The following is a 26,468-nucleotide window of genomic DNA, read 5'->3' on the forward strand; positions in this document are numbered from 1 at the left end:
TAAAAGATCCCGAGATACTGACTACGTATAATTTGGGTCCGATGGCAATTGAAAAGGTTATTGATGCTTATGAGTTATTTATTTAATAAACCTCCATTCATTTCGCAAGGGTAAAGGCGAAGCCTTGTGATACTTTAGATAATTGAGAAGTGCCACTTGATGCTCTCATTTATGTATCTTAGAAATACCGTATTGATAACTCCAAGTAACATGAAAATATGCTAATATAGAAGACGGGTTTCATGTAGCAACCCCAAATACATATAAATACACATGTACTTGTTTAATCGCGTCAGATATTCCAGTGCGTGGTGTAACCTATGTACCTAATATGTACTAAAGAAAAGTTGATTTTTTATGCATAAAAGCGTTTTTAATATATGAGCGGTCTGTTCAAACACGTTTAACAAATAAAAGGCAAATATAATCAGAGCTGAAACTAAAGAGTATTTTGTCTGCGTATTTGTGGTATCGGAACGTTTGTGTTTCGCTTTATTTTTGTGGTCGGCGCAGAGATTAATGGGCGTCCTACTAAGAAGCGAAGAGAAAATTTTGCTCCCAGCTTTTAACATAAAACCACCAAAATATTAATAATTCAGTTAAAGTTGTTATCCTATTTAAAATAGGCATGCTGTTCACGAAAAAAAACATTGTAAAACGTTTGTGATTTTGGCAAGCAAGTGCTTTGCCATTCATATTTAGTTTTATTTACCATGCCCCAAACAGCATACAATGCCCTATTTAACTAAATAAATGCTTGTTTATTTTCAACGGATGAGTCCGTTGCCACGGTGAAATATTCCCCAGCAAACACGGCGGCATTGTGATATAAATGTTAGCTGAAATAAAAGATATATTTATTGCGGAATAGCGGCCACACATCAACGCTTCCTTGCGTTGGAATACAAGGAACACCAAAACAATAAGAAAGACTTCCGCGTAAGCCGATTACGCGAAACAGGGTTATTCAATAACATATTATTTCTACTTTACAACGGCGGCATTGTTTCACAAGTATAACTTATCATGGTTTGTTTGTATTATACAGGGTGAAAAATCTTTTCGTTCAAATTTATGTTTCATAAAGGTGTTGCCAGTATGTGAATGTGTGCGTTTTATCAACACACATTGTCAGGCAAGCGTTTAAGCTTAGCCCTCAATGAGCAACGCGTGAGTTCACAGCGGCCTGATAACGCGCTGAAAAAAATATTATGAACACAAAGGAGGATGAAGAATGTGCCTTTTTTTAAATACATTTTAATGAGGTTTGAAAAGATTGCAAGGGTTTTTTTTTTGTGAAGAATACCTCATCTTTTGCCAGCTTTGCTTAACCATACGATATTAAACGTAGGTAATTAAATCACCCTTAGTATAGGTAAACAAAACCTAGTAAATAGGTTAACTAGATACAGAAATGTAGTCCACCGTATAATATTAACTGGAAAAGAAAAAGGGTTAGAAAAAGCTTATTACAATATGAATGAATGCTTGTGTGAGAATACTGAATAAAATAAGAGCAGATTTATTTATTGCCTTTGGCAAAATAATCTGCGGTAGGTTATTATTTAATTCTGTATTACATGCAACAACAATATATTGTTGTGCAAATAACAGCGGTCTATTCTATAAATTCATATCTGAATTCACCTAAATTTTAGTGTGTATTAATAATGAGTTAGTACACTGAGAATAATTAAACTACACTAATGTACGCAAGTAACAACTGGCCTTTAATAAGTTTATGTTTAGCACCTGTCTGTAAATATCTAAGTAAAGGAACAGAAAAATAATAGTCCTGCAGTACTTTGCTACGGTGCTAGCATAATAAACTGCTACGCCTCGTAGCGCATCGTAACTGTGGAGCTCGCGCGTAGCACGCTAATCATAGTGCTACGATTGTTTCAATGCGGTGTTGAGGCTTGACGTGTTCTTAGAATAAATGATTCATAAAAAAGCTGGGCAAATATATTGTAAATATATTGTGGTATAAATGTCTAAATACATACAGATATCGAATTGAAATCGTCTCAATTACCATAACGACGTATCTCATATTTTAAATAAATTAATAGACTACTTAAACCTGTCGCAATTGCGTCGTAAATGCGATGACTGACAACTGGCAGGAGGAAAACGAGACCTCAAAGCTCATACAGAGCCGTAAACGCTCATTACAATAATAATTTAATTAGTTAATATTGTACAAAGCGACATCCAAGCCGTTGTAACAATATTCATAATTGTAATCTGACGTAATACAATTTTAATGCGACAATAAATTTAAATGATATTTGAAATACATTTCCGATGTCGGGTAACGTATTTTATTGATGTAGCTCGTGTATTATTTGATAGCAGACAAAGCCATTAAATTTATATTATCTATCAACTGGAGAGCCGTAAACACGCATCGACGTTAAGAATTAAAGCTCAGGAAACTAGTCGCGACTTTGTCTCGGGGACGCTTAATCAGTGGGAAATATAGGAGGCGCAAGAAATAAAGTACCGAAGCAAGTTGGGACAGCTTGACAGGGAGAACTCGTGGCCCGAGCGCGGCCGCGAGTCACTCGGTTCGTTACTAGCGAAACTTGTTCCTACCAAGTTAACCACAGTATAACCCAAAGTAGGTAATGCACGATTCATCCGTTCATAAGGAAAAAAGTTCCTCGATTTCTGCCAACACGCGTATGTTGAAAATTAAGTTGGAACTGTGTTGGCCTGACTCCGCAACAAAATCATAATGTAATTTATCAAGTGTCACGGGAATGCGTACACACCTCGCGTGGGAATACCGCCCGAGGATTATGCCCATGTTTCTGGCTTATATTGATGATATCGGCGCGACGAAATTGCCTTGATTCACCTAATGGAATTTACCTTTATTGTCTTATTAGATTTTATCTACTTGGTATTCAGGACACGCTGTACCTTTTAAAATAATCTACCATAAATATTCCTTAAGTCGTTCTTAAACATTTTAGGTAATAAGGCTTTTATGTGCTCAACCTACAAAGCAAAATGTCGTAAAAGACATATTAATTTCACTAAAAATATAATACTTTCCCATCTTAACTTGCAAATGTCTCTTTGCGACTGGGATGAGAAACTTTGGAATTTTTAAATATTCATACACAATTTAAATATAAATAACAACCTTATGTAGATTTGTTGGTTATTCTGATATAAGACGCCTTTTTCACGGTTTTATTATCTCCTTTGTTATTCTTTTATCTCCGGTAATTATTTTATTAACCCTGCTGTGATTTGAATTTCACGTATCTGAATAAAAATGCTTTTAGTTCTTTGGTAGAATAAGCAGTAAATTTGATAGTGTATGCACATGAAAATAATTTATTACTATTATAATTTTTACGACGGGATGTTCGATCATTACCGAGCAATAAGCATGTAGGGCAAGCAGGAGGTGCGGGCGGGGATCGGGGGCGTCGGTGTGTCGGTCTGTGATCGTTTACGTCACGGCGAATTAGCGAGACAATCACTCAACGTGACGCTGTGGGTCGAGCGGCCTTGCGGACGCAAATGGAGGACTACACTCCAGACGAGTGACCCTCCAGCTAAGGCTGACCCAGATGTGTCCTGACCGACGCTCGTGTCATCTGGCAGACCCCACCAACCGCCACTATTTGGCTACACAATTACAGCAATCTATTAGCCGAGTCAACACCCCACAAATTATTTTTATCCAGCATTCAAGACGCCGTGCGCCCATTACATCCGCTTAAGGTTTCATATATTACAATTTGGGTTGCTACGTAGAAAACGACGCAAACAGAAATTAAGAATGTCAGCATATGAACTATATCCGAGACATTATAAAGGGCTTTTAACGAGCGACTATTTAAACATACGAGTGGTTAGGAACCGTGTAATTTATCAAGCATTTCAGAGGGTTTCCTTAATTTATTCCGTTGTTAGCCGCGTTGACGTTGGTTTTATCATCCATTAGCGGCAGTCGGGGAGCGAGGCTCTCTGTAGAATGTAATCGTCGGAGTTAAAGATGAGAGAAGCAAAAGACGTCCACAATTAAAGCACGTTATTAATGCGTCGGCTGCAGAATTAATTAGAGCAACGCGCACGCCCGATAGTGCACGCTGCCGGTTGATTTATAGCTTCTATTCGAAAAGATACTACCAGATCTGAGGATCAAGTTAACTAAGATATAGAGTGAACTTATGATTTATGAGACGCTCCAAATTATACAATGATTTATAATATCTACTCAACGACTGCAAACAGCTCTCCTTTTAATGAATAACGAAATTAAAATTCTGAATTTTCTTTTTTTATTTTCTGAAAAAGTACTTGTTTCAAAATATACGCGCTGAGTTCTGGATATTTTATAGAGACTCGGCAACTTTATTACTTATGAACTGAAAAGTTAATTTGACAAGCTTTTATTAAGATTTATATATTTTGATTACTGTTTTTAAGTATAATTACTAAGGAAAAGGTCGCGTTTAACAAACTTGTTTATTTTTGCAGGGTTTTCGCTTATCCGTGGCGACAATATGAGATGGAAACGTTGCCTATTTAACACGGAGGCTCCGAAATTGTTATCAAGTTACATTTAATTACTTTAATTTAGCGTGTATTTAGATTTCAGGATTTAGATTATGTATTGTTGTTATTTGAGAACATGTGGAAGTAAATACCTCAAATACGGGCTTTTGTTATACAGAACGGTACCGCTGTAAGGAACAATGATTGAGGTATGTATCATTATGAATAGAAAACGGTTACAAGGTCTTGGGTATACATTTCGTCCACCAACTACAATCACGGGCAAACCAAATGATAACACGTCATAGTGTAATTTTCTACTGTTTGCGTAATTTCTACACTGTTTACATTAATCTACGCCGCTAGTATTTGGGTTAGATTCTGTATATTTTCTCATAACTCATTACCTGTGACAGAAGCTCGCGTGAGCCTTGTAGCGAAGAATACAGCGTGTTCCGTGACGTTTATATTAATAAATACTTCACACAGTGGACGTGAGGTAGACAGTGAGGTTCTCATTACCGCCTGTAGTTAGCGGGGAGCAGGCGTGAGAATATGAGTTTGGGAATGACGTCTAATTAGTCCTTGTGGTACCGGCCTTGCACTGATTGCTTCATTTCTGGCCTCTTATGTCTGCGTTGTTATATAACATGTAATAATGGTCTTAATTATCTTAAGGCACCCGTGAACGAAAATGTCTAGAGGGAAAAAGGATTCCAAGAATTAGAATGTGAAATGGCCCACCTACAAATGAGTACCTACGCGTTGTAATTAAACGACATTATGTCTTTACATTTCCTAGCAGCGGAAAAAATGAATGAATAATAAAGAATTAATGTTTATTTATTATGAATTGAATGTTATGAAATATTTTTATGTGTTGTGTTTTTTTTTTGAATAAATTAATGTGATAAATACAACTTATCTTGTGCTATAAACTTTAGTAGATTTCAGACTTAGCTTTATGCGGTAATTCGTCGTAGTTAAAGTGGCGCGCAGTAAAATGATAATCCTTTTACGACAGTTGCCGTGGAACTTCTGATGAACTAGTGATTTTACATCATTTAAATGACTAAGACTGCAATAACATTGTTTATATAGTAGAGAGGTTTGATTAAAAAAAAAAAAAAATAAGAGGCACAATTAACAAAATCCAAAATTCAAATAATTCGTCCAATGTCAGAGATATCCATATGATCTAAATCAGTGAGTAATGTTCTGAACAGAACGTTAACTAATGTCATCAGTCAAGCGGTATAATATTAGCGATTGTCAAGCCCCGAACATTCATTATGATGGCACGGAATCGATAAACCATTACCTACGTCACTATAAAAGGTTCGTAGTTCAAAATAAGGCTACAAGTTAGGCGCCAAAATATTGGCAGCTCCTGACACGGAACATTTTAAAAAGTTTACCAATCACGTTTGATATAAGTTGGGTAAAAATAGAGCTGAACTTTTAACGATCAATTTTCCTGACGGCAGCAGCTTCTTTCAGTGCCTATTTATTTTTACATGCGATCGTCTAATACAAGCATTGTACCTACGGTTAAAGGACCATTAGGTTTGCTTGCAATACTCTTGGTGCTCATTAATTACGGTGCCCACTTAACAAGTGTGTTGTGAATCGAAAGATCAATCGATTAGCACTAAATGCGGACCATCCATTGAATGGCGAACGTAATCTTCATTCTTTACCGTAACGATCTCGGTGTAACGGTCGCGAGATCTGTTTCGTTCTAGACAACGGCACTTATTTCCAGACTTTCTGCTAAATGGAGCGGTTAATTGATACTCCTTGGAACAGATATTAACTGATTATTCAACATCTGTTGCTCTGGCCTGTCAAAGACAAATACATTCCGAGGTTCCATTTGAATGTTCAATTAATTTATTGGATTAAAACGTGAAAATGTTTTATACATATCTGAAATTCAAATATCAAATAGAACATGATGTGCAAATACGAAACTATCAGAAATAAAATTAAATCTTGAATATAAATGCTTATGCATGAACTTTAAACTATTTCAATATTTGAAAACCATTTAAAATTTACGTACTCCACATGTAGAATAAACTTTATGGAGAACGTGAGCGGCACCAGAGACTACATAACTAACCTTTAATATTTTCTAACGTTAAATTATTTTAAATCCTTTCTAGTTAGCTGTATGTTCAAGCAACCATAAACAACACCCTTTTATTTATTCTTTCAGCAGTTGTATAGCAATAAATCTTACGAGATCCGAACACGCTAAGCCTTGGCTCATGATGAATCGGTTTAAGACAATGTTTCTTACAACTGCCCAGCCAATGAGCAGAAAAACAGCATTTATGACGACCTACTAGTTTAAATCCATGTCACTGACCCGCAAGTGTCCCATTATTTGTTCTTGGACAAATAACTATATATACTCGTATAAGCTTTCAAGAGGTTATAAATGTGGAAAATGAATGAAACTTACAAAGACATCCAACGTTATTCTTATTAAACTGAACTAGCGTACACTGGGAACTATGAAAGTAATATAATAACATAAGAATCCATTTATCCACTACATGAGGACTAGAATGAGGAAACATTATACGTACTAGCTATTCATAGCTACGTCGGCCGCTATATTAGAAGACAGTAAACAGACAGTTCTCACAAACAAAAATATTTTTACACGCCAGCTATTACCTACTGGAGCGAGGAACCGAGTTGCTATAGCACGTACGTACGCAATAAACCTGGGCGTTATCTCTCAAAATATTTACAGTTCCCCGGCGTTGACTCTATTTAAAATGAAACCATAATTCAAGTCGAAATATACGCAGAGCGATTACAAAAGTCCAGTTACAGAGTCAGATAAAATTCTAATTTGTCGCTATCAGTGCGGTGGGATTACTAGTTGTACGTATGTTTGATCGACTAAGCTTAATTTTCTCGAGGAAGAGAAACGGGGGCTGTTTAAAAGCGAGATTGAATCGGTACGTCGGCGTCGCGGCGACATCTGTGCGAGACGCTCTGAGATTTTAATACGAAAGAATGCAGCAACGGAGCCTGTGGCAATGCCCTATAAAACTCAATAGATTAAAAGAAAACAAATTCAGAGCCTTCCCCTTCACATTGCGCAATTTTTAATCTCATCCGAACCTAAACAATGTCACTCGAGCAGGCGGGTGGCCTCTACAAACATTGAGATTCTATCCTAAGATCCCAATTACATAAACTTTGACACGCCAACTTGTTCAATTTAAATCCAATAAACTCGACTAGTATTTAAGAGTGAAGCGTCGTGACGTTTTTAGATGACGGTAGCTGAGTTTAGAAGCTAGCATTTTGCTGTCTTTACGGCTGACTGGATTCGATGTTTATGAGACGAGACAATACAAAACGCTTAGTTGCGTTACGATTTTGTTTCTAAATAGTTACCTATTTTGCGTAGACTATGTTGTATGCAATTGTAACTTTGTAGGTCGAATAGCATCGAAGCTGAGCGCGGTGTCGTTTATTCTAAGTAATAACTCAAGTTGCGGTGAAGTTGGGCGACAGTTGTAAATGCCGTATAACAAGACAACACAACTACTCACGAGTTGCCCGCCATGCTTAGTTACACTTTTGTTGTTCACACACGTTTATTTGCCTTTTCGCCGAAATTAATTTCAGAACGAAAATACGTATGATATTTTTTTCTATTTGAAGAAATCTAATATGGAATAACGCTGGGCTTACGTTCTTTGTGATATTTGTATGTAGTTGAAAATAAACAAGCTAAGTTGGTACAATAGAAATAGAATTGTCCCTTATTACAAAAAAAACTTTATTCCAAAAGGTATTATTTAGACAGTTAGATAAAAGTCTCAGAAATATTTTCTACGTAATAAAGTTCTAGTGTCGGAAATATTAAATCGTCGCAATAAACAAGTAGGTGTAATGTTTACAGATACTTTACGTTTAATCCAAACAGGTAATCAGAGCGAGAGCTTAGAGATCCTTAATTGGAATAACAAATATCAAAAGACAAATCACTCGGAAGATCGTATCTAAAAAAAGAATCATTCCGAAAAAAAGACGGAGCAAATAATAAAAGATTGAAAACACTTTTCGACCGAACATAAGAGGGCTCTTAAACGTTCGTAAGTTTAATATTCCGTAAGTTTGTCGCTACGATGAGAATTTATAATTTCTGCAAAGCGGAATCTCAGTCTATCATCAATTATAACAACTAGCGGTAATTAATGTTCCGAAATAACTTGACAACTAAACAAACAATTAAATTTGTTTCAGAAGTAAAAATGTTGTGTAAACTTGCTGTTCTGTATTTTACTAGCTGTGGCAAAAATTTAAGGTAAGATAGCTTTTAATTTATAAATTGCCTGAAGTAACAAAAGAGATTTAAAAACGGTTTCTCTGTGTACAGGGGTGACACAAAAAATAAATTCAATTTCGTTATTGAGTAGCACTTCGGGAAAACAAACGGCTGGACATCAGCAACCCCAAAAGATTTACGATGTAGTAAGAGAAAATTTTATTATACTTTCAATTCGTACCCACCTCCGAAATAGTCCAGCGGCATAAATAATCTCATTCCGGGTACTACCTCTAGTCGGGGAGGATATTTCCATCGTGACCAGATTGTAGGTAATTTGAAGTACTTATAACACCTCGACTTAATCACATTATCAAGTCTCACAGAAATTGCGACGGTAATGTCGTAATGAGAGGTAAGGAAAAGGTTGTGAGTTTAATAAGGGCTGGAGGAGCCGAGGGGAGTAGTAGCGCTGAGTGAAGGCGGAATTCTCTAGTATAATGTATCGCAGCAACTGTGCGAACTCATCGATCAAACGTAAGCGCTACAGTTGTTACGGAGTGACGTTGTACGAAGGCACACTTCTCGCTTCTCGTGTGAAACTTTGGTGTTCGGTGTTCAGTGTTCAGAACCGCCGCCACCCGATGACACTGTCGATGCCAGCAATATTCATAACGTTGAATCTACTTGGCACTACAAAATAATAACGCCGGCGATTTCGCGTCAACGCCTGAATAAGCGGTATTATGGACTACGCTGTGCTATGCGTATTATACTCGTATTTCTGCACAATATTCTCTTAAATAGTTTTCTGAGAGATATGGGGACAAACGAAATAGGGGTCGATGAAATAAAGTCAGACTTGTTTTTTCTATCGCTTTAGGTTTCGACACTAACAAAGGAGTTAGATCATTTTGTATACTCAATTTGTACATTTTTGTATTTGCAATTTCAAAAAAGCAGATTTTAAACCGGGTTTGGAAATAAATTACGGGTGTTTTCTCGGTAATCATGATTACGTAAAGCTTTAGAGCAAGCGAATACATTTTCAAATGGAAGTCCTTCTCGGACATATTTACAAAAGAAAACGCTTATGCGGCTTATCCCAATGTAAAATTTATGTCTTTAATATCTTGAAAACATCGTCATAAGTATAAAATACACAGATTTGTTGTTCGATGGTTCGAGTGTACCAAACCGCGATTTTTATTTCCCAAGTTAATCCTTTTGCACATTAAGTTGTATTTATTGTCGCTGCCACCGAGTATTTAAAGCGTCAGGAAAGCTGTTTTATAACATTACAATTCGCCATTTTTTATTCAATTCCGTTGATACGTTGTTAATTTTTACCGGAAACTACAACAATGCTTACTTTTTAATAACAATAATAACTACGTCAACAATTTCTTACATCGACTTAAAAGAAAACGGACAAAGCGTAGCCTGAACAAAGCGTGTGAACAATAGCTTAAGAAAAATACATACTAAGTATAAAATGCTTTGTCAATCCAAGCTTTTAGCGAAAGGCATTCAAAAAGATTGACTCTGATTTCAATTATGTTAAAGTTTCGCCGTTGTTGGCAATTGTATCATACAATGATAGGCGATAAACATATCTGTTTTACAACCCCATCGGGACACAAGTATAAATCTCATTACGCAGATAAAGTAATTAAGTTGTTAATAATTAATAACACGTAATATTCATAACATCTGATAATTAAGTGCGGCTGCATGATTGAAGTGTCAGTTTTATTACAGTATTACATATATTTTATAAATAATTATTGTTCGTTCCCAACATAATGTTGCCAGCGTAATATCTCAAGCGATGTAGCCCTCTCGGCTTTGTTACATTGATGAGAACCTGGTATTAGGTAGTTACGGGACAATCAACGTCTCAATTCAATTTCAATAAATGGTACAAGATTGAACCCTTAATCTATGTATACAGCGTCGTCAGGTGAGGTATTTTGTAAAAGCATTCTTAATATCAATGTTCTGCTTTATATATTCTTTACGGGGCTAATGCCATTCGATTACAATCCTTTGTAGGGTGGAATATCTTTGGGATCCAGCCAGTGATTTTCTTTGTACAAAGTTAAGCGGAACTTGATCCGATGGCATAAAATATGGCGGCCATATGCGGGACTTTTTGTTTTGTTTTAGATGTTCTTTTCATGTGTAGTGTTGCCTCGTATTAAGCTCATATATTTCTTCTATAAACACCCCACTTGTTTTGTTTCCGCGATGTTTGGGCGAGATTTCGCAAAACAATTTTGTTTTTTTTTTTTATATTGTTTGGATAAACGTTCCTGTGTGTATTTGTAAAGCTAGGTACTTACATTCGTCGTGATCTTTGGCGGTGACAGTGAGCACGGTGTGTTGGATGTCTTCATTTTCGTCGACTTCAGCCTCGTATAGTTCCTTGTCGAAGTAAGGTGGGTTGTCATTCTTGTCAGCGATGCCGATACGGATGAATTTGGTCACTGAAAAAGGAATATAAAGTAAGTATACATTTACTGGCTTACATAAATATAAACGAGATACTTAAGGGAAGTTTTAGTAGGTACAGAACAAGCAGATACGTTTCTTATGTTTAGCTATAAAATAAAGTGATGTATCGCTCGAAAACAGAAGAAAGCTTTCACTGCGGAATGGGCATAACGCGGGGCGTGAGCGCTCCGAATGCAAAACTATTAAACATTTTCCACAACATACTTTTTTCCTTTTACAACCATCGATATCGGCAATCAGAAAAATTCGTGTATATTCATCATATTTTGCTAAAAGTTTATGCTGCGAAAGCGATCCGTCAAAAAATTTGCCATTTTTACGCATAAATAATTTCGCCTAATGGCAAAAGGAATGGCAAACGGCGAACAAGAACTTGTTCACGAGTCACTGGTTATCATCGGAGGTCTCTCACTCCGATAGATAAGTAAAAAGCAAAAACCTTTACAAGAAGGTGTACGTCAACGTGAATTATGCACAGTCCTATGAATCTGTGTACCTACTCGTATTCAATTTATTTACAATCTTGATAGTCTGACATCTAAAGCCTACAATGTTAGCGTTTATTGACCATTACCTTACTTTTGATGTGCGTTATAAATACTCGTTTACCGCTTTTACGTTAGTTTTCTACCATTTGACTACTTCTAGAACCTCTAGGTAACATAGTTCAATAATAAATAAAAAGGTTACAATATTTTTTCTCCGTCTATAAATAGTAAGTCAGTTATTTATTGTAAACATAAAAAAAAACTATTCATATTAAACGAGGAATGGTTAAAATCCGAGCGTTTGCATTTATACATTTTAAAACTATTAAGATAGTCGCTGCATTAAAATAATGTTCGCAAATAGCGACATTAAAGTGGAAAAAACAAAATGTGTCCGATGAACCATTGCCAGCTTTCCAGAACGCTGATTGGCTAATATTTTTCGACGACAAACAACTTATACGTCTGTTATTCATGTTATTTTTATACAAATAATAGCGAGAGATAACCTACTCGATAAAGATATTGGCTTAGGGGGGAGGGGGTCTCAAAGGAAAGAGGGAAAGAGACAACGCTTTACGAAATACAGTGCTCCATTTCAGTCCCACAATTGCAACGATGGCGATTGCGAAGATGTGGTTGGCCCCAAATGGTACAAGACAGCACGATCCATTAATCTTACAAAGGATCCATGTTTTAGTAAGGAGCTGACTTTTTGTAAGAGCGATAATTGTTTACCTGTTCTGTTCGCGTCTGTACCATTCTTGGAGTGCCAATCGAACGGATATGTAAACTTTTTGTATGACCTCTTGCGATGGAATGCTTTTGTACTACATACTATAGTGGACCTACACGTACAGGGAGATTTTCTGGGAAAAGGAATACATATGTTCTTGAACAAAATGTTACGTTATTCAAGGAACAGGATTGTTATGTGGAATGTAACTGCCTAAGAGCTTATACATAAAACTTTTTTACCGAAAAGTAGCCAAAAAAATAATAATTATAAAGTTTGAAAGAGGTTACCGAAAAAAAATACTATTCATTAAGTGAATGAATGCTATCCTATGAATCATCTTTGTTTTTCCCACCCTATCTATGTTACATGAAGTAGTGTATCGCGGCAAACAATACGATCGTTTAATTCCGACTTTCCCGAGTCTCGAGATGTTATCTGAGTATTTTTACACAGCATCTCCCCGCTTCGTTCATTTCCGTTTTGACAGACAAGCTTGCCAAGACACCTTTGTGTAGATATTTCAATTTTTATTTTCATTAGCACCCATCTACAGAACAATGTTTAAAGATTTTACGAGACATAAACTAGTGACGCAATTTGTCATTCTAGTGTCACGGTTGGCAGAATCGTAAGTAGTTTCGAGTCGGGCTACTAAAGGAATCGATTTCACAAATTGAAAATAAATTTGATGCAGCAAGCTGTACGTATGGAAAATTTCATCTTGTTCTTTGCAAAAGCTTCTGTAATAGAATCATAATTGGACGACATCAAATGAACTTTAAGCTGAGTTCTCCGGAGAAATCGTATCTAAAAAAGGAATGCTAGACGGAAATTGCTTTCGTTTGAGGCGCACTCTAACAATGATAAATTAGGACCCTCTGGGCAAAATGTCCGGCGGCTTTATTAGCAAACATATGGAGGCTTTTAAGCTGAGCTCCAGTAATCTAGCCCTTATCGCCATTGACGTAAAGCCGCGAGCGTCGTCGAAAACAATGGCGGTTGAAGCCGACCTGCCTACTCTAAGTCCGGCTTCATCTGTAACGAATTGGTGACAAAGCTAGGTCACCCAACTTATGCAAAATCACAAATCAAATTTTGTGTGACCAAATTCATAACTTGACGAAATTTACTTAGTTCAATGAGCAACTTTGTTAACTAGTAGGCTGCCCTATCTGTATATATTATAAAGTACTGTTTGAATTCAAGTTAGTTAACATCTCATAAATATTTGTATAAAATTATAAGGCCCCTGAATAATAGATTACCTACTAACACTGACAGAAGCAAAAACGATTGAGTCGATGGCTCGGAGTTGTTCAAAACAAATATTTTATAACCATAAATCTAGAAAGTGTTGTTGAAGCAAACATAACGCTGAATTTTAAATTGAATTCTAAATTAGTCCGTTTCGCAACTTTGTGTAACAGTCGTTACATTTAAGCTTAACAGTGTTGTTCACGGGGCGTGCTCCCTTACTACCGCTTAGAGAATGACCACGAACCCCGCACCGCGTCCCCGTCCTCACTAAAGCTGAGTTGAATTAGCTTACCATAAAAACTAATCAGGGACGCTAAGAGCGGTCTAACGATGTCAAGAGCGACTTTTTGACAAACACGCGAGGGGCGGTCTATCCCAAACTTTGGCGGGACAATTTTGTTAGCGAACTTTCCTGTCAACGCTCGTATAAAACGAAACTGGCATCACCAGTTATAATTAAATAACCCGAAGTCGATAAAATCAATATACTTTTTACTCTTTAGTGTGCGCTTTATGTGAAATTGAGTTTTATAGAGTTGTTTGTGACTGCGTTTACGTAAGACGTCTGCGTCAATGTACCTTTAACTTCGCATGACATAATGCCACACAAATTGTTTATAAACCGTAATCATACGTTGGTATAACCTGGTAAGGAAAAGTAAACAGAACTTAAATTTATTTGATTACCATAACTTTTGCCTTTTGTCTTCAGTAAACAGGTACAAAATTGTTCTTCGACAAACAATAAGCCTTCTGATGTAACATTTACTAATTTTGTGGATCTTTTACTGGATTTGTATGAGCATGTAGTCAATAAAGTGTATCATGATCGTTTGATATTTAGTAGGCACTGCAAATATCAGTAAACAGTCGAAGCTTCTTAAATCAGCGTAGTGGGACTGAGGGTTGCTTCGCGATTGGCAACCACTGAATCCGTTTGATCACTCGCGTAGGTTTCAACATTAGTATTCCCCTTGCACAGCAATCAAACACAGCGGCACAGCGGCGTAACGAGCTTCCTACAAACTATATCCTGTTACCTACAGTAGCGTACGTATTCATACTGTAGCCCTAAGGGCACATTCACATGACGAGTGCTAAGCGCGTGTTAAGTTTTTGAGCTATGTACACACTGTGAGTGTTTATGAAGCTGTTTACATTCCCATTCCGGACATTCTGTGAAGTGACAAACAACCGCAAGCCTGTCCCAAAGCGATGAAAGCGGCCAACTATAATGCGCGTCAAATGCCCGCCAACCAACATCGTTTAAAGCAGCAAGCAATAACCACTTTGGCTTCTTAGAAACACGTATTGTGTTGGTAACAATAATCGTAACAAATGAAGATATTTTACATTTATTTATGAGTAATTCTGGCCAACAAAAACAAAAGTCTTACAACCGTTCGCTTTGTACGTTTCCCTCAAATATTTCCGTATAATTGCTGTTAGAACTTTCGCTATTACTTTGTCGAAATGTTGCCTAAAAGCATTTACATCAAACTATATTTACCGAAACTAAACTACGAATATATTTGTAGTAATGGCTGTTTGGGTCTTATGTGTTGTTGACTCACAAAAAGTAAGCACAACTTCAGAGTCTAGCTTGAATAATCGATTTTTCATTTTCTTCTGATATTTACATAATCTCGAAACTTCACGCCACGCAAAATCGCAATAAATAAGAATATAACTTTTTAACGTCGCCACCCTAACAATAAATCAAACACTGATAATTTATTTGTGTTTTTTGTATAATTTGTGTTTAAGCAATAAGTCCAAGCTAACGGGAGCTTGTTAAATATACTAAAACCACTCTGCTAATTAAAGCGGTGGTCGGGAGGTGTATGCGTTTAGGTTAAGAGAGTTAATTATTTCAGCGGTCCTAAGTTAACGATTTAAATATTCTACGAAGCGAGCTTGTTCATTAAAAGTAGCGCAGGCACCGTTGTCCGAGGACCTTATCTGCAGGACACATTCATACAGCGCTGTGCTGATAATGAAATTCTTCATCAAGAGGTGCACAGAGTGGCGGGACGTGCCTTTACGCCGGCGGGCCCCGGAAGGTCGAGTACTGGATTATGGAAACAAAGTAGATATGACACTTTATATTGGTCACCCGCGCAATGCTTTATACTCGCGTCCGACCGCAATAGAACGTAGACTTAGCTGTTATTTCCGGAAAAATTGTCAATAGAAAAGGTCCGAAACCAGAACTGTGAGTAGTGAACTAGTGACTATAACAACGTATGCCTTATTTAAACCTTCCGTTTACGGCATTTAGCTTTGAGCGGCAACAAAGCTCTGCGGGTTCCACTTACTGACCTCGTAAGGGTTAATAGCGTTTTGATCCATTTAGACTTGTGTATGCTAACAACACAAGCATTCCTTTGAATCTTTTTTAAAAGTGGAGTGCTTTTTCTGCCCATTAAAATCGTAAATAAAGGTAATGTAAGGTAAAATAGCATCTATTTGGAATACTAACCGCCGAGATTGTGGATCGCTCATACGTCTTGCCCGAATACGAGCCAGAACAAGGCGATCTCGAACTTCGCGCCTCGAATCCGTAAAAATCCAACGTCCCTTCTGCGATCATCTTATCTGATCTGCCTGAACTACTTTAGAAGATAAATGGGGATTGTTCTCTTTCAGTGAAAGCGATTGAAAACCAACGCTAAATTTTAAAATCTATTTTCTGTTTCAATAAATATTCTATTTCACGAAAAAAGAGATGAAATTTTAATTTATTTCAGATTCGTAGCTTATCCCACACGGTTTGTTTAAAGACTTTTAATTAATTCAGTCATAAACGTGAAATATACTTGCAGTCTGTATTTTTTTCATTTTCCATTAGTTGATAGAAATATGTTTTTTATTTTCTAATAGAAAAATTGGTCGGCAAAATCTCTTCAAAAATACTGTTCACATGCATAGCGTTCATTACTCCGATTCCAGTTTCAATTATTAGTAGGTATGGGATTTTTGCGAAGCTTTCGAACGTTTCAGCGGTTCGCTTTTTGCGTTAAACGGTGTGTATCGTAATGGTCTCGGAAACAATAAACTACCAGCGGTATAGCTTTTGCGAGTTTGTACATGACATAAAACTATGTCCAATACTCACATATGCGAAAATAGATGCGTGCGTTTATTCTGATAGGCGAATATATCGTGTAAATAAACAGAGGCGAGTAAAGCTTTGAAATAGTAGGTGAAAATATAATTGCTTAGTCAGAAAAGACAAACCAACTATTAAAACAAACAAAACCAGCACGACTTTAATTTAGTTTCGCGAATGCGTGGGCACCGTCTGGCTGTCTCCATTCAACGATAGTCTGCAGATCATTTAACGCTTTACAACTCCAGAACGGGTCAGCAAAGTTTTAATGGATGAGTGTAAAATTCCTTAATTGGATTGATTGACGAGGTATGCCACGACAGTTTGTCATTGTCTTTGAGCTGTTCTACCGGTTAACCGAACTTTCGAGGCAAAGACAAACTGTGTAATAGCTAAGAGTTGGGACAGCCTTCGAGATATATTAGTTTACAACACGAAACGGAAGTCATGAATATCCTTCGCGAACTTTAATGAGGTTGGAATAAAAGCTATGTTCGTTTCTCCGAAGAGTCATAATCTATCTCTATAAATTGTAGGTATACGTATGAAAGCAACAAAAAACAGATGAACATCACAAATCGGGTTTTGATTTCCCGAAGGAATGATGTCGATCGCATGTGTATGAACGCGGTCATTTCCTACACGGCTCAGGATCACTTCATAGGAAGTCCCCGCAGAAGCGTGACGCGGGTATCTGCCTGCGGATTGGCCGATACAAAGGTAAATGGAAAAACAAGACAAATTTACGACGACCCGTATTCGCACATTTTCACGACGAAGGTAAGCGATAAACCTAACTGCTCCGACTCGCAATATTCGATTCAAGACGATATAACTTTAAATAAATCGGAAAAGTTAAGAAATAAACTTACCTAGACCGTTACGATGAAATGAAATGATTTTAAAATGTCTTAAAATATCAAACTTGTTGTTGGAAAGTCGGGATCTATTCAATCTTTCTCTATGAAGGAGAAAAAACAATTTTCCTAAGAAATATACCTCACAGGCGGATCGCAATCGAATAATATTCAGATGAGGAGCGCAGGATATGAAAAATGTTATAGATTCTTACATAGCGCCGTGGGCAACTCTTGGAAGAGCTGTAGAGATAATACTACTGACTTTGACACCAGACAGGCACTAGAAACAATAGAATATCTACAGACTTCAGTACGGAGTATACATTATATTCGAAATCTTGAAGATACAATTGAGTTGAAACAATGCTTTTTAATATGAAAGATTAAATTGAGTCTCTTTAATGCCCACTGATTGTGGTCACTGAATATCTAGAGATAGACTATTCTGACTAGAAATAACCAAAGAATGACCGTAACCGCAATTCATGTATAGCTGTGTTAAACTCGCTTACAAAATGCACCGTAATACCTGTTGTAACGTATTAAAATAACATGTTCCAGTTTATACCACCTTTGTAATTAAATGGGAAATTATTACGACGTAATAGTGTTAAATTTCTAGTCGTGGAGGTCGAACCGACACGATAGGTTTTTGTTTGATAGTGTGTCGAGCCGGGAGCCTTTAGTTGCTCAACTAGTCCTAAGAATCTCATATAAATTTGAGGTTTTTACAACTTGTATAAACAAGTTTACTATGTCCCTCGGGCAGAATTTTTTGCGGGACCTCTGAACCTTGGTTATGGATGTAGGTGTTTTTATTTATTGTTGACAGGCAAATAAATCGTTTTGGCCTTTTCTATCATAAATTATGCATGAAAACCTATCAATACATTGAGGTTTAAGATGCGAATATCTGATATTATGTTGGTATTAATGATCTAACTAAGTAAACGATACTTAGTCGTAATATTATAGGTACCGGTAATATCAATTATCTCTAAATTGAAGCTTCATATTATATCTACGTAGTAGTTTCGAATAATACTACTAGGTACTAGGTAAATATTTAAATATAATAGGATTCCTTTAAACGAATTCTCTTTCCAACATGTCATATGTCTAAAACATAAATAGCGTTTGTCATCTGTTAACGGTTCTATTAAAACGATAATATACATCAGTATTAGGGGCGAACGATAAACCGCAAAACTTATTTGAGTAAACATGTTAGGATCGGGCACTATTATTAATATACGAATATTCGAAACTTCCTCCAAATATTAATTTCCTAAGCCAAAGTATCAATCTGGAGCTAATATTAAAGTGTGTGGCTAAGTTTAGTGAGCTGCAACAATCCACGCCACAGAATAGCCACCAAGACGAACAAGTTTAAGACAGACATCCTAAGTTCAAGGAAACTGATAAATCCAATTACGTATTTGGTATCCGAAGGAATCTTAGATTGTGTTCATATAATTGATCAAATAGGTAATTATTTTAAAATGTAGCCTGATAGCCGTGCAGAGGACAGTGTCATTTTACAATTAGACTCGCGTGGGCGAATTAAATAAACAAGTCTTTGTAAGCGCAGCTCTTCCCACACTGCGGGGAGACTGGACCGCATAAAAATGACGTTGTAGGGGCGCGTGCCGCTGGCGGCCTCTTGACACGTTTTCATAATGATGATTCACTCGATTGCGTTTATTAGCGTACTTACACGAATTAATTGCGACGTGCATTATCATAAAACATAACCAACGCAGTGTTCGAGTCACTGAATTTATTTATAAAAGCCGTGGAATATGCAATTACTCTGAAACGTCAAAGGCTGGGAGACGAGGTGTAATACGTGGGCTTATTGGAAATATTCCACGTATTTTCGATGGTGTTACAACATGTAAGTTTCCCAAAGGCATATTTTCTCACCACTACTGTAAGAAAACTAATTTCGCGTGTTTGCTTGGCAGGGGGCGCGGCTACGGCATTTCTAAGAAATGTGCGGATCGTTCGAATGCTGCGTTTATATGTTTGTGATATATCGGTATGTCTTACGCAGCAATAATCGTATCTCTTGCTCTTATTACACGTATATTTTATTTCAACCTTTCGGATACCTTAAAAGGTACCCACCTACCTACATATAGGAGATGACCAACGAAGAATACGTACCTTTGCATGTCAAAAATGTCTCTATCTACGGTTTTACTATGGAACAGTAGCCACAAAGTGTGACGCATCCCTTTTTTAGCAATTAAAAAACGAAGTGGCTTCCAACAATAAAACAAGTTTAACAATGCCAGGCTTTGCGTTTGGTACTTTTAATTGATTTTTCATAGATTCTTGCAGCGACTAGTATTGCAAACCAATATTTTTTTTGTCGCAAACAGACAATATATCTGCAAACGCTATTTCTATGTTTTCTATCGCGTTTTTTATTGGGTTTGCCTGAAATTTATAGCTGATATATTCAGATGACTTTAGTTCCACGTGTTCAAAGTTATCCAGATAACAATACTGTATAATGTTACGTAGATATTGGGGAACTTTAAATTATGCGGTGCATATTGTGAGTAAACCCGTTACGCTAATACGGTAGTTGACTGGCAGATGTCAAAAAGATATGCTCTTAATTGGATGCAGCATACACAGAGTGACGTTCTTACTAAACCAAGTAACAGGGAAATGTAAACCGACAATCTGAATCAATGTTCCCGACGATTATAAGAATGTAAGAATAATAAGAAGTGAGATTAGGACAATCGTTAGAGTTGACTGACTTGACTTGGTTGTTGACTGAAATGTAGTTTGAAAACATTATTAGGATTTTTATTAATTCAAGCGACTGTAGAACTATAATATGGTTACATGGGCTAATTACTGAAACTGATCACTGTAAAGTATGTTAACTATTGCCGAAATGAGGTTTCATTACTCAAATGTATTTGTGAATTTGACCGTTCTATTTTGTATAAGCGATAGATAAACTCATGTAAACTAAGTCATATGTTCGAATCAGTTTCGTTAGCAAGTGTACAGCGGTCGTTTTCAATAGGACGCATTAGTATAAGTGGGTTCGGATGGTTGTGGATTGGCCATTGTGTGGGGTTGTGTCGATTACACTCGCGCACACCGGTCCCCGCGGATTGAGTTATTGTCTCCTCGAAGGCGCCAGCCTGCCCAAGCGACCGACGCCGCCAGGTCTGCACTCAGGTGCGTCTGTATCACTAATGCATTTTTTCCTAATAAATTGAACTTTATTTGCAAAGAGGTTTTCTTACCTACAAAGTAATAATTTGAGTGTTTATTTAAGGATAACTTTTGCATTAAAACTATAAGCAGAAATCCAGCATAAGACATTACACGAAGTAAATTTTGATTGGCTTTTTCATGGTCATTACAGCAAGTTAATCTGTCCTTAATTATCAGTATAAATAAATATTTCAACAGTGCAATTGTTTCGGTCTCAAGAGCATTTAACTGATAAATTTACAACATACAGTTAAAACATTCTACCTCGTGAAGTCGAACAAGAGTGGTATTTCATACATTTCTCTTAACAACCATCATTACCTACTCGAATTTAAATTAAATGGACTTTACAGATGCAGTTATTGTACGGGGAAGTTTCTAGTGAAGTAATTTGAATTAATTGGTTGGAGCGTATGATATGAAACGGATTTTCCGATCGGCGTCGACTTCGCTGAATGCACTGTATAAGTGACATCTAAATTGGTAAACTACGAAGATCAGACGCCTACCACTAAGTCTTAGAATAAAATTATTGCAGTTTAGTTGAGAGACGTCGCTCTAGGCCGCGTATTGCGCTGTCACGTTTCCACAGCTGCAATCATATCACATCTAGCGATGGCAGTAGTCCCTCAGTGCTCTTCCCAGATGTTTTAGCTGATACATATAATGAATGGCGTCATTTACCGGTGGCTCGTCACTCGCAGCTTTGATCTGCTCCTCGTAAAAGATGAAAGCTTAAACGATTTCTCTAATGGCAGAACTCGCAGGTAAAGGCTAAAATATTTTATAGAAGAAATTATTTTTAAGATTTCATTACATAAAAGTTTACCAACTCAGAAAGATCTTTAAAATAAATCTAACATGGCCTAGAAAGGCTGTGCGCATTTAATGGATTTTATGTTATACCTAATCCTAAGGTTTTGGTGATTGATAAGGGTACGTTATTACACAATGTCCAGAAACGGTCGGGATTGTGCGAGTATGTTTGCTAATTCCGACATTGAGTAGGAAAGAATTGTTACAGCCGATGTAACAATCCGTGATTGATTGTACCTAATCTCATACGTAGACATGGACTGGTACAATTTGAACTGAGCTACCTGACACTAGTTTGACCCTTGATCTAATTTCAAAAGGCCAACGCCAATATCAAAGGAAAGTGAAATAGCATCTACTCGTAAGGACAAGGGTCCGTCTTAAATTATACCTCCTCAAATGTGCCTTGAATTCCAGATATCATGTTTGCTTTCATATGAGTTTAAAACTTCCTCAAGGAGCGATACTGTAACGAAAGTGCGTATGGTTCGATAATTAATTAATTAAGCGATAATTTTGTTTGATAAATGATCTTGAGGTTCGTATGTTTCGTAAATATATGAAGCCTCTTTTCATAAAGAAAGGCTGTGTAACAGCTGAATAAGCAAGCAAACAAATTGCAAGTGACATGTAAGGAAAATGTCTTAGTTTATTAGTAGACGAACGTCGTAACACAGACAAGGTGGAACTATTACATTGTATTAGTAAGTAAATGTTGCTTTTTACACGTTTTGCGTAAATACAGCTGTATACCGTCAAACGTTCTTTAGTAATGTGATATGACAATAGAAATATCTACCTAATAATTGTTATGTTTGAAAACGTTATGAGGATAGTAACCTCTCCAGATAGGTTTAATAGACAGTTCTTGGTATCTTTCAATTAACATCCAGTTTGTGTTACAAAATTTTAATAAGAAACATCATGTTGGTGTATTAATACTTGCGTTATGAGATTAAATATGCTTATCAAAGCTTACATGAAAGTTTCAAAGGCAACAAGTACTGAGCCGAGGGTTAGTAACATCGAGAAAACTTCCACCGCAGTTGTCTTAAGCAGACGTTCTGTTTAATGAAATTTCGAATATTTTCCATCGCGTAACTAACTACGGAACATTGTTATTGAACTTACCTTACTTTTGCACAAACTTACAAATGAACTCAATCAGTACAAGAAAGCGACGGTGCAGGCCGGCCGTACTATTTGTCTTATCATTGTATATATCTACGTCCCAGATAGACACGACAAACAGACAACTTAAAATTTAATTAAACAGCAAGCTTTTGTCACAGTTATATCTCAGGGGACAGCTCAAATCTATTTTCTTCAAACCTGCTGACTTTCTTGCTTATAAACTTCGGTAGTATACTAAAATTATGACGCGAACGTGAATGGTGTTACAATAAAATATCAATAGTTCTGGTAATAAATCTGAAGTATTTTTTTCCTTATTAGGTAGGTTTGCAGGAAGGTCGAAGGAGGTTGAGTATAATAAATCTCCTTGTAATGAGGCCCATGGTTTGGATGCACAGCACAATGCCGACAATAGGCTTCATGACTGAATGCCTTTACGATAATAGGGTTAAAGCATTGTTCAAAATAATTACGACATGAAACATAATTTAATTATTTATAGATTTATAACAGACAGATAATAAATACCATACTTATAATAAATAGACTGATTGTAACTGGTTTGCAAAAAGTTACGGTGGAAAAATATTAAATGTATTCGCTTTTATTTTAAATTTATAAATACAAGTCTTGAATAACCATTTTTCGTCTATTTTTGTTCTATTTTTAGCTGTTTTGTGTACACATAAACTATTTAATAAATAAAGTTAACTGTAATGAAATGAGTACAGTGTCAAAATGTAACATTTACGAGAAAACGTGTGAAAGTCGCCATCTCTGCTGAATGCGAAATGGACCATAAAAAATGTCATAAATGACCCACCTACGACGGATAAGATAATAAATATGATTATTGGAAAAGTCGTGCCACTGGTTTCATATGATGGCAGTTGTCATTTCACTCGTAAAAATAAAGAGCAAATGCGGTGATGCTCCTTTATTTATTTGATTTGTATTCTCGAAGTTAGAAAATGTTATGAACGTACCAAGGTAAGTGCTATTTGTTAAAACCCAAAATATTTTCAGCGGGTCCACCATATCCGCGCGTGCATATAGCACCGACGGCGCTTCACCGCATGGCGCACTCTAACTGTCAACGTTGATTATTATCACACACAGACACTGCCTTCGCAACACGTAAACAACGATTATTCATAATATTAAATCACAAACCACATGCGGTCTTATTCCCGACTCCGAGCGAACGGAATTAATTATCATTGAACCGAGAGTAGGAGAGGTAGCAGCGCGCGAGGCGGGCGGACGGCGAGTTGCCCAAGCCGAACTGCCGCGCGAGCCCGCGAGCCCGCCCCGGCGAACTACCCCGCCTGGCCGACGCGAGCACAACCACCATATTTTTCAATGATAAAAACAGCCCTCGATAATACTAATGGACAAGAATCTTCATTAATGGTGACACGATAACTATAAAAATGACTAGTTGCCGTAAAGACTCTAGTGGACTTACCAACTTTCGCACATTACCGAGTTTACGCCTTGTAAACTCTTTTTAACTTAATGTCGTTTTATGCTCACAGATTTGAATATGCAAAATACGTCTCAGAATAATCTGTTCATTATTAGCATAGACCCGACTTCTGGTTGCTTTAAAATAGATTCAGATCACGAAATTAATTATGTTTTATAGAAGATTAAATCAAAGCGATCCCTACAAATAATCAATTGAGTACAAATTAATGTATTAGAGAGTTAATCTGTGTAATTAATTTGCACCTTTCAGACTGGCGATTAAGTCCGCAGCGATTGCCGTTAAATGTATAGTGTTGGAATCTGATAAGATTGCCATTAATCACAGAACGAGTTCCGCCCAGGTCCCACCGAGTGCGTCCTTCCATTAGTCAGGAAGTGAGTTGCCACGTTCCGTGTATAAACAGATACGTCAAACATCGCAGAGGCAGCGGCCAGCGCGCCGGACATCTTCGAAATGCATGTAGGTACCACATATATGTATTCGCCATTACACGCACGCCCACATCGACGCAATCCATAAAACATAATAAATTGTAAACGTCTGCTAGGGTCGCCCGAAAGCTGTCTAATAAAAATCTCTTTCAAGATAGCACTGTGCTGTCTGCATACAAAACGATTAATTAACAGCGTCAACAAATTTTCATGAAAACAGAGACAGTAAAACAACAAACTCTAAGAGTACAAACAGAAAGATAACATTGCTTGGTCCGAAGTGGACTGCGTTTATTATTGTGGTTAAAATTTAATATAATACTTGCTAGCCTCGAACTCGGTTCAAACTTTTATTTTGGCTATTGTAGTCATAATCATAACGTTGAACCATGCCTAGATTACAAACCTAAGTTATCACGAAACTTTGTCTAAATATTTATGGTACTTGGAAATGTTGAACGTCACGAGTTTTGAGAAACGTTTATAACAATTTCCCTTTCATAAAGACTAACAAAGCTTTTTATGTACCGCTATACAGTAGGTCCAAAATATATCCTATGTTACTCGGTAATAACATTGTATTGGTGAACGAATTTACAAAACCAGTTCAGAAATAAGATAAAAAACATCCATATTTAAGACTCGTATTTCTTTAGTTACGATGAGTATACAAATTACCTGGAAGGTAGCCTTTAGAATTAGCTGGTATCGATACGCGAGTTTCTCATAATCGCTAATGGTCTATCTATCCTTATATAGAGATGATTTTTCCATCTAGAGCGAGCTATTTTTATATAGCCATTGTTCATGCTATAGTGATCGTGCAACGCAATCATAACGAAGTTCCGCTCGTATTTAGCGATGTGGCCTTTGCAGCCCTATAGTCCATTACAGAACAATAGTGCCCTAATAGAGTAGAAATTGTCTTCGGGGAATAGATGTCACCGGATATATGGATTACACATACACTATGTTAATTTAACGAGAATATATCCGAACTCGTCATGCATTGCCCTGGCCGGTCTCAAAAATAAGTTTTTAATGTAATGCTCGCTAAAACTTTATTGCAACAACATAGCAATAAAGTATTGCTAAGTAAATCGAAAAGTTAGCGATACACTTTCAAATGAGACCTAGGAACTTAGGCAATACGCATTGGACAACAAATAAATCCAGGCACTTTAAAAATGTCGAGTAGCAAACTTTTTTCTGTAAACCGCACACTGTCTCCAATTCCATTTGGTATTTAGAAAAAAAAATCTTAATACAGCAATGATCAAAGGTCGCTGTGTCAGTCAAATTGTAAATAAGCATCTCAGCGTTGATTCTTTGCGTAAAATGAAGACAGCAGTTTTATAATAATGAACATATTTTTTCTTTTATTTGTAAAAAGGTTTTTTGGTAGCAGGTGGTTTTTTGATACGGGAAAAGCATTAAGTGCTTAGCATAATAAAATGGCGGTCATGGGAACCTTAATGATGATAAGGGTCTCGTGTAAGACTACTGTAATAAACAAGAAATAAATATTATGCGCACTGCGATCGATACACCA

At 36.8% G+C, this 26,468-nt stretch overlaps 1 protein-coding gene across 1 annotated transcript in view; it reads right to left on the reverse strand.

The window, feature by feature from the left end:
• Nucleotides 1–25,336, reverse strand: part of LOC113493515 (neural-cadherin-like) — a 61,738-nt gene extending 36,402 nt beyond the window's left edge. The window contains 2 exon segments of the mRNA XM_026871525.1: nt 11,167–11,310; nt 23,980–25,336. Coding sequence (XP_026727326.1) covers nt 11,167–11,310; nt 23,980–24,031 — 196 coding nt within the window. The 5' untranslated portion in view covers nt 24,032–25,336.
• Nucleotides 25,337–26,468: the final 1,132 nt, after the last annotated feature.

The sequence above is a fragment of the Trichoplusia ni genome, chromosome 4, assembly GCF_003590095.1.
Source record: "Trichoplusia ni isolate ovarian cell line Hi5 chromosome 4, tn1, whole genome shotgun sequence".
Lineage (NCBI taxonomy): Eukaryota > Metazoa > Arthropoda > Insecta > Lepidoptera > Noctuidae > Trichoplusia > Trichoplusia ni.